A 13,270-nucleotide genomic window follows, 5' to 3' on the forward strand; every position below is an offset into this window, starting at 1 on the left:
GAATATAATCTTGTATACTTTTTCGGAGCGTAATTCAACCCTCCTCCCCGCAGAAACGGCCGCTTCAATTGGTCTGACGACGGTCGGTTCCGGCCCCTAACATCTGCGAGGGATGCTGCGGTCTATCGCTGATAAAAATTTCATTTGTTACGGTAACTAGAAAAATTCAGTAAAACAGATATCGTTGAAAAAACTGTTTGAATATTGTTGGAATTACGAAACACGAGGTACGCCTAACCATTTTTCGCTATTGTCGATCCTTTTTCGGTAATTGCAACGCAAAATCAGTTTGTGAGGTTTACTCTACTTGTTTAGTTAAACAAGGCTTTAACGTCAATTTATTGTTGCACAAGCATTAAATTTTCGCAACAGTTGCAAGAAAATATAGCAACAGTGATGGTAATGAGAAAGAATAGTAACGGATACCAGACTTTCCGGTAACAGCTGCAAAACCAATCTTCATTTTGTACCTAGAACTACATTTTTCGATTGTGGTAAAAAATGAAAATAGTTGAGGACTGAGCGGTAACCGGAACAAAAATTTCTCTCAGTCTAAGGGATGACTCTTAGTCCGGGTGCGTAATTATTTTACCCGACATAAATGAAACGAGTGTAATTCGGGTAATGAGCACGTGAGCTGATTTCGGAGTTGGCAAATTTCGGCCAGGGTCGAAATGCCCTGAATATCGATTGTCGGAATTTCGACCCTCGGGACCACGGATGCGATCATTCGAGATACGATGGTCAGTCTGGATCCTGACCGTTTGAAATTCCAAATTCCAGATCCTCGGTGTTACGGGGTCTGGATGCTTCCTTTCGACCATCTGTCAATTTTTGGGATCAAGAAGAGCGTCTCGGAACCGGAATCCGACAAATATTTGCGAACACGAGGGGCTCGTCTCCAGAGACGCGATATTGTAGATGTTACGGTTTCACGAGGTGAGAGAGACGGCTTTTAGCGGGGTTTATCTAAACGATATTAACCGATCCTGAGACTTCATCCAGAACACCGCGTCGTCATTTCCCGAGGGAACGCGGTGTATTCGGCTTTTTGCTTCCTCTCGCTTCCCGGTCAATTTTCAATGCCGCGAGTTGCGGTACAGGTAGATGGAAATGACGATATCTTGAACTGAATGTTTATTGACGGAACGCCGTCGGCGATCATCCAACAACGAGTTTTGCCGGGCGACGCGGAATCAAGTATCCGAAATGCCAAACACGTGGCGAAAGTGAGCCAATTTTTATTCATCTCGGCCGTGCTCATTTTGTGTTGATACTGGTTTTCCATTCATTTGATTCAGTGCCTTTAGCTACGCGTCTCCATTTCTCCGCCCAGAGGGCTGAAAAATTATTCGTTCTCACCTGTTTTCCGTATCGATTGGCGCAGGTAACTCACTGAAAGATTTTTTAGAAGCCAGCTGAACCTGGAGTAATTCAATCGAGATAAAATTGGGTTTCAAAAAATTTTGTGCTTCCGATAATGAACCACCATTAAACGAGTTGGAATATATTAGAATTGAGTTGCGACTCGTCGAGGCAACTTATTCTCGTAATCTTACAAGAAACTGATAATTTCATCGACCGCATTACTCATATTCCGTTTACATAAAAATTGATAAATCGTCGCAAGAGCAGGACATTATCGTCTGACACGAGTGGTTGTTTGTCGTTCCAAGTTTTCGGCCTTTACCTACGATGCGATACTCAATAAAATACATTTCGTCGAGAGATAGAGAATTATTTATAAACTTGACTTCCTTTCACTTTCAATAGCGTTCGATTTACGTAACGATAAATTCATGCTCAGAATTTGATCAAGATTACTACTATTTTTTATTTAGAGTTGAAAACATGTAAGTATGTAAACAGTTGTTCGGAAACTTGAAGATTATCAGTGATATCGACTCAGCAGAAAATAGCACCGAGTGCCTGTAATCTCTAAGCCCTTCCAGTCACAGCGACGGTTCATTGTTCTTTTTTTCCCCTTCAAATAAAGGTATCTTCGGTTCACCCAGAACAGATAAAAGTACTCTGTATACACACGACGGTATGCACGAGGGGAGACAAAAATAGACTTGACTCATTTAAACGACAATCTTCCGAGAACAGACTTTGATATCGTCACCCTAATATAACCTTACACACCTTGGGCTCCTCGATCGCTAGAAGGCTTTAGACCGTGGACGCAGCTTGATATGGAACTATCGACTGTTATCCAGAATGGATAGCAGCGTCCGTCGAGTCCAGGCGAGGTTTGACCACGGGACAGAATGCCATCGTGGGCGTATAAAGTCGTTGACATCTTCCCGCATCCCGGTAGGTTTAGATGGCGGTTTGAGGAGGTCGTTCGATTCATTGTTATTCCGATGAGCTCTTTCACGTCGGGAGTATAGATGAGCTCCGGTGCTTACCCTGAGGAAAACGTTTCGTCTTTCTCGGGAGCAAACCGTAATTGAATATGTATCCTGGGTTCAGGTATTCTGAACGAACGCTGTTGCTTCTACGCCCTGATACGTCCGCCTCTTGAAACCCCCAACGATTCGCATGGAATCGTATACGTCCTTTTTCAGGATTAGCTTACAATTCTATACAGATGGGAGTTCTTAAAATTTGGTGAAAATTTTTCAATGCTCAGGTAGACGAAGCTCGAAACTATTTCTGGAAATGGTTTCTGTTCGGTAGTCGTAGACTCCAACATTTCATTTCCAAGGTCATTTATGTACATCACTGCTGTGTAATAGATTCCACGAAACTTACGCATCAATCGTTTTCAGCATTGCTGGATTGGTTTTTGGAAACATTGTCAAAATTTCATCATTTTCGTGAAAACAAGGGAGCACTTTCCACTTGTCACGAAGTAAAATACAGAATATTCGTAAAACCATTTCGTTAGCTGTAGGTACTAAACTCACTTTCGTTCATGACGATTATCAAAAGTCATTGTATCCTATGTGGTAAGGTTGATTCCCAGAAGAATGTGATCTTGGACTTGATACGTCACTTATACCATCAAAATAGTCATTGCCACGATAGAAATATCTTGAATTGATATTTGATCATTTTAACTGACCGACCCTGCCCCATGATAGATTGTTGATCATTAGCAAAGATTGAAAACTCAATGATGATCACTGAAAATGAGTCGCTGCTATAAGTTTGTAAATAACGTCCAACTCTTAAGAAAATATCGCATTCCCAAAACGGTCGGACTCTACACGAATTGACGCAACTTTGAAGACAGTTGCAACGTCTAATGATCATTATGCCCACGGCTCGTTAGCCGCATATTAGAAAGAAGATCAGGTTACATTAGCGCAAGCCTGCAACGTCGTAATTACGTAGCAGATATTATCGGGCCACCATTAACGTTCAGGATTTCTGCAGTTTCGAGAAGCGCGATGTATGAAAAGTATATAGCAAGGTAGTATAATAAGCGTAAATTCTAGTCGCAAGTGTTCGTATCGCACCAGCAGACTGCGCATAGGTATATTTATTCAGCAGGTGTGTAGGTATCTACATGGATGCGGACGCGGGTGGAAAGCCTCGAGTACATCTACCTCACATATATAAATAGAGTGACGACGTTGCACCGGGAGCATGGGAATGCAAAGGAACGAGAATTCACGGCTGCACGAGCTCGTAATAAGCCAGGAAACAGTTCGGAATGGTTCTGAATATCCTTTCCGGGCAATTTAATGGCTGGCTTCTTCTCCGCCGTAATTTCCAGCATTTCAAAATATCCGTAACGTGAAAAATTTGGCGCTTGTCTTTGACTCAACTACGAATCTGTTACAGTAAACAATCCAGTCCACATGGTGTCCGGTGATCCCGGAAATGTCCGTGAATTTTGCTTATCCTTCAAAAGTCCTGGAAATATCCTCGAATTTGTTACGGATTTTTTACCGAACACCATGGTCCAGTGGCGCAATTGACAGCTTCTGGTGTCAGTTGATGGATCCGACCACCATAAGAGACAGCATCGAATGGTGTGATTGGCTAGTGTAAATACAAATGGAGTAATTTTATCCCAATATCACACGGCTGATGAATGCAAATTATAAAAATGCGAATGGGGATGAGTTTGGATAAGGAGTTTGGTGTCAGGTCAATCTCGTAATTAACTGAAAAGTACCTGAGCGCTACTGCAGGGTGTGTAAATAACGTATTCAAAACCGCAGACTTAGCTTGTCTAATTAAGTGAGGCTAGAGTGAGAGATGATCTTACAAGACCGTGAGAAAAATCTAATCGCATCCAGGTGTTTCTGAAGTGGTAATTTTCAATCCACATGGACGCGTGGACCGCGTCGTATTTAGCGAATAAATAATGGACTGTACGGCAACAGCGTGACTTTGACATAGATTTTTCTTATCCGAGATCTACGTACCCACCTGCCGCGATGTCTTAGCTCCGGTTCGCCCGTTAGCCGAATCAGTTCATCTCCGCCTTCCGTATCTCTCTGATACCTGTCGTGCGCCTTTAGCGGCTAATACGCAGCGACTGTAACGTGGCTTGGTAGCTGCTTGCCAGGACTGTAATAGCCAATTCCATCGACTTGATCCACGCCAAAATGACGACCTAGGAACGGACTGTGGATCGGCTTCGAAACAATCGTCTATTGAACACTTATCGGTGTTCTAGATCTCGCCGATTCCCTCCCGCCAGGTGGAATCACGATTCGACTTCCTCGTGCTCTTGGAGACAATCTTCAAGACGCTTTGGCGTCTCGCGACGGTCTGATAATGATGTGCGAAACGTCGATTATCCTCGTCTTGCTGAACTCCTTGAGAAATCCTCCGCATCAGACTCCATTTCGCGATGAAAGAAGTCGTTCTGGGCTTTGATCGCTCGAATTCCAAGCTGGATCAGGTAACGAGCAGTCGTCCGGATGACGAGACGTCGTTCCTTTGACTTTTCTCGGCGAAGACAGAACCGCGTTAGATCATGGAAAAGGAACTCTTGTGACAGGTGATGCGGTAAGTTGGGCTTACAGGATCTGACTACGTGTAGTAGGAGCATTTACCGTTTCAACATTCCTCGATTCTGCTGAGAATTCACGCGCAAGAATCCAGCTTCCATTATTCGATGGACGCCATCCATGGTCTATGGCCTCTGAGGCGACTGTGGAGGGGAATTTTTCCCTTCGTACTTACCTATCGACAATTTACTTAGACGCGATGACACTTCTCTCTGGCGGACCTGACGACCCACATAGAATATTGCAATGGTCCTGATAAATTATCACTTCAGGTTTATCAGCGGCTCCTATGTAGTTTCAAGACGACGTGTAATCCGACGGTACGGAATCTCATTTATCGACGTTATCCACGGTGCTGTGAAGTCCGTTGCTCGTTTGTGTTTATTTATCTCCGATGTGTTACACCGGGCGTGAAATATTCTAGGATTCTTTCACTGTCAAGAATTTCAGGGGGGACAATGGATAGAATTTGTAAATGGATATTACCCCTTGGTCCGGAACGCATTACTATGCATAGGTGCATTCGTATGCCCGATTCCTGCCAGCGTGTGTTTCGACCTCCCCTTTTTTCCAGCTGCATGGCTGCAGCCGAATAAGAGTTTTAGAAAAATTTCTAGCTGCTCGGAGACACGAGACATCGTATAAAATAACTCGCAGATGATTGAATATTTCAGAAAAATCAGAGATTATCATCTCTCATATTTTATCACGACTGCCTGTTCCGGTGAATTTTCATACAGGAGGATAAGTATTTCAAACGACAATCGCGTTTGTTGAAAAGTTTATTTTCGTGGGAAAATGAACAAGAATAATTAACGCGTCGAGAAGTTTTATTCTAATTAAAAAATGTTAAACGGAATTAGGTATCTGAATTTAAAAAGTGACCAACTTATTTGCTTGTTTACAAAAATTCATTTAAGAAACCGTGCCTTCCTTGATTATTGAATGGAATTTATTTTTGCCTTCGAGCTGCCCGAATCAGGCAACGATTATGTTTAATTTGGACACTGAATACGTGTAGGTAATAAATATGGAAAAAAAACGGCCGATAAATTCGTCAGAACATCAAGGCCTGTTCGTTTCATCGAAAAGATAGTTAGACATTCGTTACAAGTATCTCTGACTTGAATTTTGCAGCTTAGACTTTTACGACTAAATTTATTTCGTTAATTCCGTTACGATTTAAGGTGAAGGTTGAAGGGCGGTCTTGCGTAACAAGAATCTCGCGTTTCTTTCCTTTGAGAACCACGCAACCTGGATCACTGAATCTAGATCTGGAAGGTTAACAAGAACGCAAAGCCCCGTCCCGATACTATCTCCCTCACGTCACGGTGTTTAATTACAAACTACACTCCCGCAGATCACTGAGTACGTGTTCTCCGTCGCGCTTTTGTCAAACTCGGCCCCGGTCGGCAAGCCACAATAATTTCACACACATCCGAACTCGTCGTAATCTGGACTGATTGTGAGTGAAAAAGGATGAAAAAAAGTCCGTTCATCCCGTCTTTGTTAGTTTTTTTACTCGTACTGCTTCCAATGGTAACGTTTCGGCTTTTTTTTTATACACTTTACTCTCTTCAATCATATCATCAATCCATTCTCTCGAATGATTCAGATCCGCGTTAGTAAAAAAGTTAAAATAAGAATCCTTGAAACAGATGAATATTTCAAACACCGTAAGATTGCCGTTAATTTCAGTAACTTTTGCAGCTGAAATTGAACAATTCGTTCTCTAATTCCGGACCGAAATGGCCGGGGGAATTCTCGTGAACCCGACCGTTGTGTGGATCGTAATAATTTAGACTGCGGGAAACTACGAGACCCAGTTTCCACGACACGGTGAAAAGCTTCTCGTTCTGCCTACATTTATATTCTTTTCTTCGGACTACCCAGTTACCGTCGGTACAACTTTGACGTCAGATTCATTTCACCGAGTAATTTGATCTAATTTTTATGTAAAAACAGGTATTCAAGGCTCGGCTGTAAAGGAAAACAAGGAAATGGAAAGCGGAAAATTCATCTGGAAGAACTGCTCGAACCCAAAGGTTTTGAATACTCGTAAGTGTCATCAACAATTTTTGACTAGCTTTACCGAAGCCTTGGAACTAAAAATAAAAGTTTTATTTTCTTCGTAATTGAAACTCATCCAGTCACCCAAGAACGAAATATCAAACATCTCTGCGTAGTCTGGATAAAATATTCTGAGCACAATGTGAGTGAGAGACTTTTTTCCTGGCGAAATAACGCTGGTCTTTGAAAATCCTGACGAACTCATCGTTTCGCTGGTAAATAATGCGGAACGGATTTACCGGGGTGAAACAGTTTTCTGGATGCTGGAGGCTCGAGGGTAAACGTCAGGCCGAAATTGAGGCAAAATTAACCGGCCAACGAGGAAGAATGTGCCAGAATCCCGTGTCCACAAAATTCTCGGCACTTAACCCGAAATATCTCCAAAACTGGCGGTAAAACAGGCTTGGAATTGTTATTGGAGTTTGGGAGTGAGATATGTGTAAGGCGAAATATGGGCTCAAGATTAATGCGCAAAGTTCGTAATCGCTGTGTGGAAATGGATTCATCCCGCAATACGGTAAATTCTGATAATCCACAATTTTTCACGTAAATATGATACTGCGAGAGTAATGGAAAAATTTCCGAAATTGAAACCAGTAATTTCTAACACCGTAGAGGCTCCTTGTTCTTCTGCTTTCTCGTCGACCTCGTCTAACGAATGCTGACAATGAGCGACGACTGCCTACAAGTCGTTGGATGCCTGGCATCGACTTTCGCGGAGGTTGATGAGAATAATTAATGAGACACGCGAGTTCAAAGACTCCGAATACTTCGGGCCGAAATGTCGAATGCAAAATTGCCTTCGGCGTGATTCGCCTGTCGCTTCAAGTGCCGGAGTCTTCAATGAAATCGCTCTCTAACGACCGGCCTGTCAATTTCTGTTTCCTGACGTGAAATGGAGAAAACGTAACCCCGAGGATCGACGGCATGGGTTGCTTTTTCAGAGAAATGGGGAAAACAGACTGAGATTCAGTTGATGTGACTTACTCGAAAGAACTCTGTTATTTCAGTAAGTACAGCATCTTTTACGTCTGTTTCTTCCAACCGATAATGAAGCAATTTACGTAAGGTTTCTCAAGGCTACTGTGAGCAAGAAGATCTACTGGAATAACCTGCAAGTCAATTAACGAGTATTCCATACCGCAAGTGAAGCCAGCCGGAAACGTATTAACAGTTACGCCTTTCCCCTTTTTCTTTATTGCTTCTCACTTTGACTTTCAATTTCTCATTATTGTGTCGAGCGCCAGCTTCTCAGTCTCTCCATTATCTCGCGCAGGTTATTAAATTTGAAGAAAAAAAAATGCAGCAGCCATGACTTCGTAACGACGTCTCATTTTTCTGACCTGTACAAGGTATGTGGAAAATTGGCTCACTCGAAAGAGGAATATAAAGCAATTTTTTAACGTGTAGATAAATTTCATTCGCAGTATTTGTTTGCTTTTCTTGATGATTGTAATATCTTTAACGGAAAAAACTCATTCGAGGATCAGAATATTCTTCATTCGATGCAAAATTGGCGATACGCGTGAAAAGATCAGAATAAAAATGGATCGCTTGGGACATAATCCTGTTTTGAAGCGAGGATTGAAAATCCACGCCTGAAATTCAGGACTTGCCTTGAAAATTCACACCTCGGTATAAAATACTTTATACGTTCGTTTGGGAGGCTGCGCGATAACCGCGCGGCGAAGTCTGGATAAGACGTAAAATTTGCATGACGGGTTCGCCAATTCGTGCCGGTTCTAAGCCGGGCGCTTTTCGTCGTCGTCTTTCAGGCGACAGCAGGAGCATAAGGCATCGAAGAGAGGAACGAAGAGAAGAGATTCGAGGCCCGGAGGGATGCTCGCGATTTTACGAGCCTGGTACCAAGACCTTTGAAATTTTTCTCCTGGGAATAAACGACCATCCTGCGTCGTTTCAGACTCACGCACGAGTGTAAAGTGCCGGAGACCAGCGGCATGCGGCGTTTGTAATCGTTCCAGGGAAACAAAAGGGGAATTTTATGTAGTCGGTGAGTTTAAGAGAGACTGTAAAGATGACGGGATTGGGAAAGCACGAACAGAGGAACAGACGCGTAATCGTTGAAACGACAATTTTTTTCTTCTCAAACCCCGTTCAAACTCTTTATATACCACCTGCTGCGTGAAAATAAACGCCTAGGATCGAAAGATCTCAGAAGCTGTTCGTTATTTGCGGGACAATTTAATGGCTGTTATTATCAGTCAGCCGTTGGAGCCAGGCTCATTCGTTAACTCTTATTAACAGCCTTTGTAGCTTCTCCTCCGCAGCTTCCTGCACGTCTAATTATCTCCGACAACGCACTGCATCTGTAGCAAGATTGCGCTTTCGTCTCTCGAGGCGTAAGCTTCGGTGGAATAGTTTGGGGGTAATTTATCCAAGCCGTACATAGTCGAAAGAGTGAAGCACGTTTACCTCGGGTGGAAACCGAAATACCGAAGAAGTCTGCAGAAAGCAGGTAGAAGTACACGTTTATAAACACTATATTAGACAGTAAATGAACCATAAATTAAAGCTCAAGATTTTCTCCGCTATTCCGCGGCTCGTTTAACTTGTGCGCAGCGTCAAATGTTCATTACATTTCATCGTAAATCACGTTTGTTTTCTTTTCCAGTGCAGGGGAGGGCTGAATAAAAGAGAAAACTTTACCGTCGGTAAGAAAACTTTGCAATGCAATTGGGAGAAGGTTTTATTCAATCCAATCAATTAATTCTCTGGGAATCCACTGTAATTAATTGAGGAAGTGAAAAGCGAGCGAGGGTCAAAAAGTGGAAACACGCCTCTTCAAACTGATCGATTTCAATGAAACAGAATTGGTTAATGGTACCGGAAACTCTGTAGTACCTTGTAGAGATTGTCTGTTACCAATCACGAATGCACGGTTATTATATTATATGCCTGCGCAAACAGAACGAGTTTCAATATAACAAATTAAGGGGGGTTTATTTAAACAAACAATGTTCCCCCGGGCTTACAGTTGTTTCAATATCACAAATATTACAGTTGGTACATAAACGCGGTGTATGAATCATGTCACTCAAAGTCCTTTGCATGCATAATTATTGGCTGTGAAAAGAGCGGATCTTGATTGTCATTTGTAATTATCAACACTACTGACTTTGATCAGGAATTATTCACGGTATTTTCGATGCTCAACTTCACCGATGCGTAAAAGTTGATCCTGGAGGATCGACCGCGGCACTTTCTACGCAACGAACGACCGAGTTGAAACGGTGATTAAGGAAGAAGGAGCGATTTAAGCCGGGGAGGAAGGAATAACGTCGCGGCATCGTCTAACACCAATTACCGATGATATATTCTGTATTTTCCATGCTTCCATGCTCGACTTCCGGCTGGATGCTCAACGGCGTCCTGTTACTCCAAGGACTTAACGACGCGTCGACTGTCGCTGCCAATTGGGACCTCTTCCGTCCCTTCGTCAAGCCTCAGTTGACGCCGGAAACCCATTAGCTGATAATGACTGGCCGATTTTGACGGAACAAGACTTACAATTAGGGATGATCATACTTTATACGATCTGGTTTCGACGCGTTACGCGTTTTCTTAACTTCGGACTGAAAAACGGTGATTAAATCGAAGCGAAATAACGTTCGGAGTAAAACCCCGTCGAAGAAATTTTCGTACACCAATGAAATCAAGACAATATTTATGATTCCACGATCTCTGAACGCGGATAAAATTTATGTGAAAGCAAAAGTCGGTGGATTCTTTCTTTTTTTCTTTTTCCCTCTTTCTTCTACTGGTCAAGTGTTTTGTAACGTATATGGACGTTGAAGAGCTGACACCTTGTAACTGATCTTAAAATATCTTGAAACAGCGAAGAAGCGTGAATAAAAATCGAAAGTTGTTCTACAACGCATTACAGATCTTCGCCGAACAGGTAAGAGTTGATCGCTGTTATCGTTGGATCATTTATTATTGATCGCTTATAGTTAGACGACAGTTTTACCCGTGTTTATAGTTGGGCATAATAGCTATCACAGCTTTATTTTCCTTGTACATTAATTCGTTAGGCGCTAACATTATTGACGATTCAAAATCGTACGCGAACATGCGTGAAAACTCTCTAATAATATATACAGGATATAAAAAAAACTATTCGCGGATCATTAACAGATAAAGAAATTACCGATCGCTACCTTTACCTTCGTTTCTCAATCACTTCCTGAATGGATTTTACGGCATAAAATCTATCGACTCAAGCGTGGGAAAGATTCTGATTACATGTTAAATATTGCATATAATATTAATTGCAGACGGGCTTATTATATTCGACAGCTGGACACGGGGATTGTCATTGCACTATTCTCTCCCATAATTCACTGCATTCCGACCACATCCATCATCCGTGAATAAACCCCGAGGCATTTGCATTGATGACACACGAGCCTGGGTCAATTCTGATAGCGATTCGGTTTTGACGCCGTTCCTCGATCACTAATGAAAATGTAAATTTTACGGCTAATGTTGTCACTGTCGCTAATTAATCACTATCGATAATTCATTATAGAAATCAAAGTTGAAGGTGTCAACGAAATCACACTTGCCCCGTGTCCAATCTTACGTAGATAATTATTCTTATATAATAATCCTTCAAAACTGGTCGAATAAATTTTTCTCATTCTATGCTATCATATTTACTAATGTCGTGTTGACAAAAGCAAGACCAATTTTCAGTTGACACAAAAAGCTTTTATGCTGTTTTATGGCGTTTTGTAGAAGCCACATCGTCAAATGACGTGTTCGATTCTTGATCATTGAGAAAATAAGCCTGGTTCAACGCACAGGTTTGTTCATCAAATGACAAAGAGACTCCAAGACCTGATACATGAACGTACCGCGGCAGGCCGTAAGACCACTTCCACGAGGCTGCTCCAGGTCTTTGAGAATCCCCCCCCCTTCGAGGAAACACTGGAACTCGTTGCCAAGACGTCTACCTAACGGCTGTAAGGGCCCCGCGTATAAATACTTATTTCCCTTGCCTCTTCACTCCCACGCCTGTCATACTCAGTCCCCTCAGCCAACCATAGGCTTGCCATTTTCAAAGTATAAAGAGTATTGTTCAGATGTTACTCAATTTTTCACCCTCTTACTTTTTAAACGTGAATTTAGGAGATTCGAATAAAATGATGAAAGTGAATGTGAAAAGTCTCGTCACGCCACGTTAATCCTGACTCGAGGGACCTTCTGATCTGAAAGGAATCGATCCTTTCGATCGTCAAACTGATTCAAAATATGACGAACGTCCCGCGTTCATCTCAGCCTCAATTATCAAGGGTCACGGGGCTTCCTACCCAGGATGTACGGTCTCATCCTCAAGATGCTCGTCTCATCGTTCGTTGACGTAAGACTTTCACGACACCAAATTGTACGGGCTTGACCCGAGAATAATGGGGACGGAGTTTCGTCCGAAGCACCTTGCCCAATCCCGTAGAAAGTAACAATTAGGTGTACAAACAAGAGGTGTGTAGAGGATCGCGGAGACATGCAAATTTCCCCGGTGGCCCGGGCGGTATTAAAAGTTGCGCGTGTTCGTCGGAGCGAGGAACGAGTTTTGAGATTTCTTTATTCATCGGCATGCACGTGTCGCGAGAGAAGTCACGTGTAGGCAACGCCGAGCTCACGAGTACGAAATAAAGGTTGGTGAACGGCGTTGTTGTACGCGCGAGCAAACCAGCTCCTATGGCCAGTGAGTAAAAGTGACCCAGACCTCCAGAAGAAGGATCGGGCGTTGCTCCCTACCCGCTGTCACTTCTTTGCACGATCTGGTAGCGGGAGCTTCGAACCTCCGACAAGTGCTGCAAGCGGTTCTCCACCTTCGCTAAGGCTCCTGACCCCTTTTCGTGGACTGGAATTTTAATGACCTCGTTTATTATAGGGAGGCGGAATAACAATAAGAAAATAATTAGCAGGTATTAATCGACCGGCTCGTACGGCTCGGAATTACATCAACGGGCGGTCGAATCTGCAGAGGAACATTCAAGGCTCCAAGAGACGTGTTTAATTTTTTTGCTCGATCGAAACGTTCCTCGCGAAATCTTGCCGATACCACCCGGAAGAGGATGATGGATCAGCTGGATGGATCACGCGGACTATGGTCTGAGGATAAGGAATTCCAGTGAGCATCGTCAAACATGTGAACTCTGGCGGAAAGATATTTCGGAACAAGGAACCTTCGAACTGTG

The 13,270-nt window shown here is 42.9% G+C and overlaps 1 protein-coding gene across 1 annotated transcript in view; it reads left to right on the top strand.

Moving 5' to 3' along the window:
• The window catches only part of LOC124293470, a 40,679-nt gene extending 33,568 nt beyond the window's left edge, over nt 1-7,111 (top strand). The window contains exon 3 of the mRNA XM_046734349.1: nt 6,942-7,111. Within this exon, the coding sequence (XP_046590305.1) occupies nt 6,942-7,111 (170 nt within the window). The remainder of the gene's footprint in view (nt 1-6,941) is intronic.
• Nucleotides 7,112-13,270: the final 6,159 nt, after the last annotated feature.

Source organism: Neodiprion lecontei, chromosome 3 (assembly GCF_021901455.1).
Source record: "Neodiprion lecontei isolate iyNeoLeco1 chromosome 3, iyNeoLeco1.1, whole genome shotgun sequence".
Taxonomy (NCBI): Eukaryota; Metazoa; Arthropoda; class Insecta; order Hymenoptera; family Diprionidae; genus Neodiprion; species Neodiprion lecontei.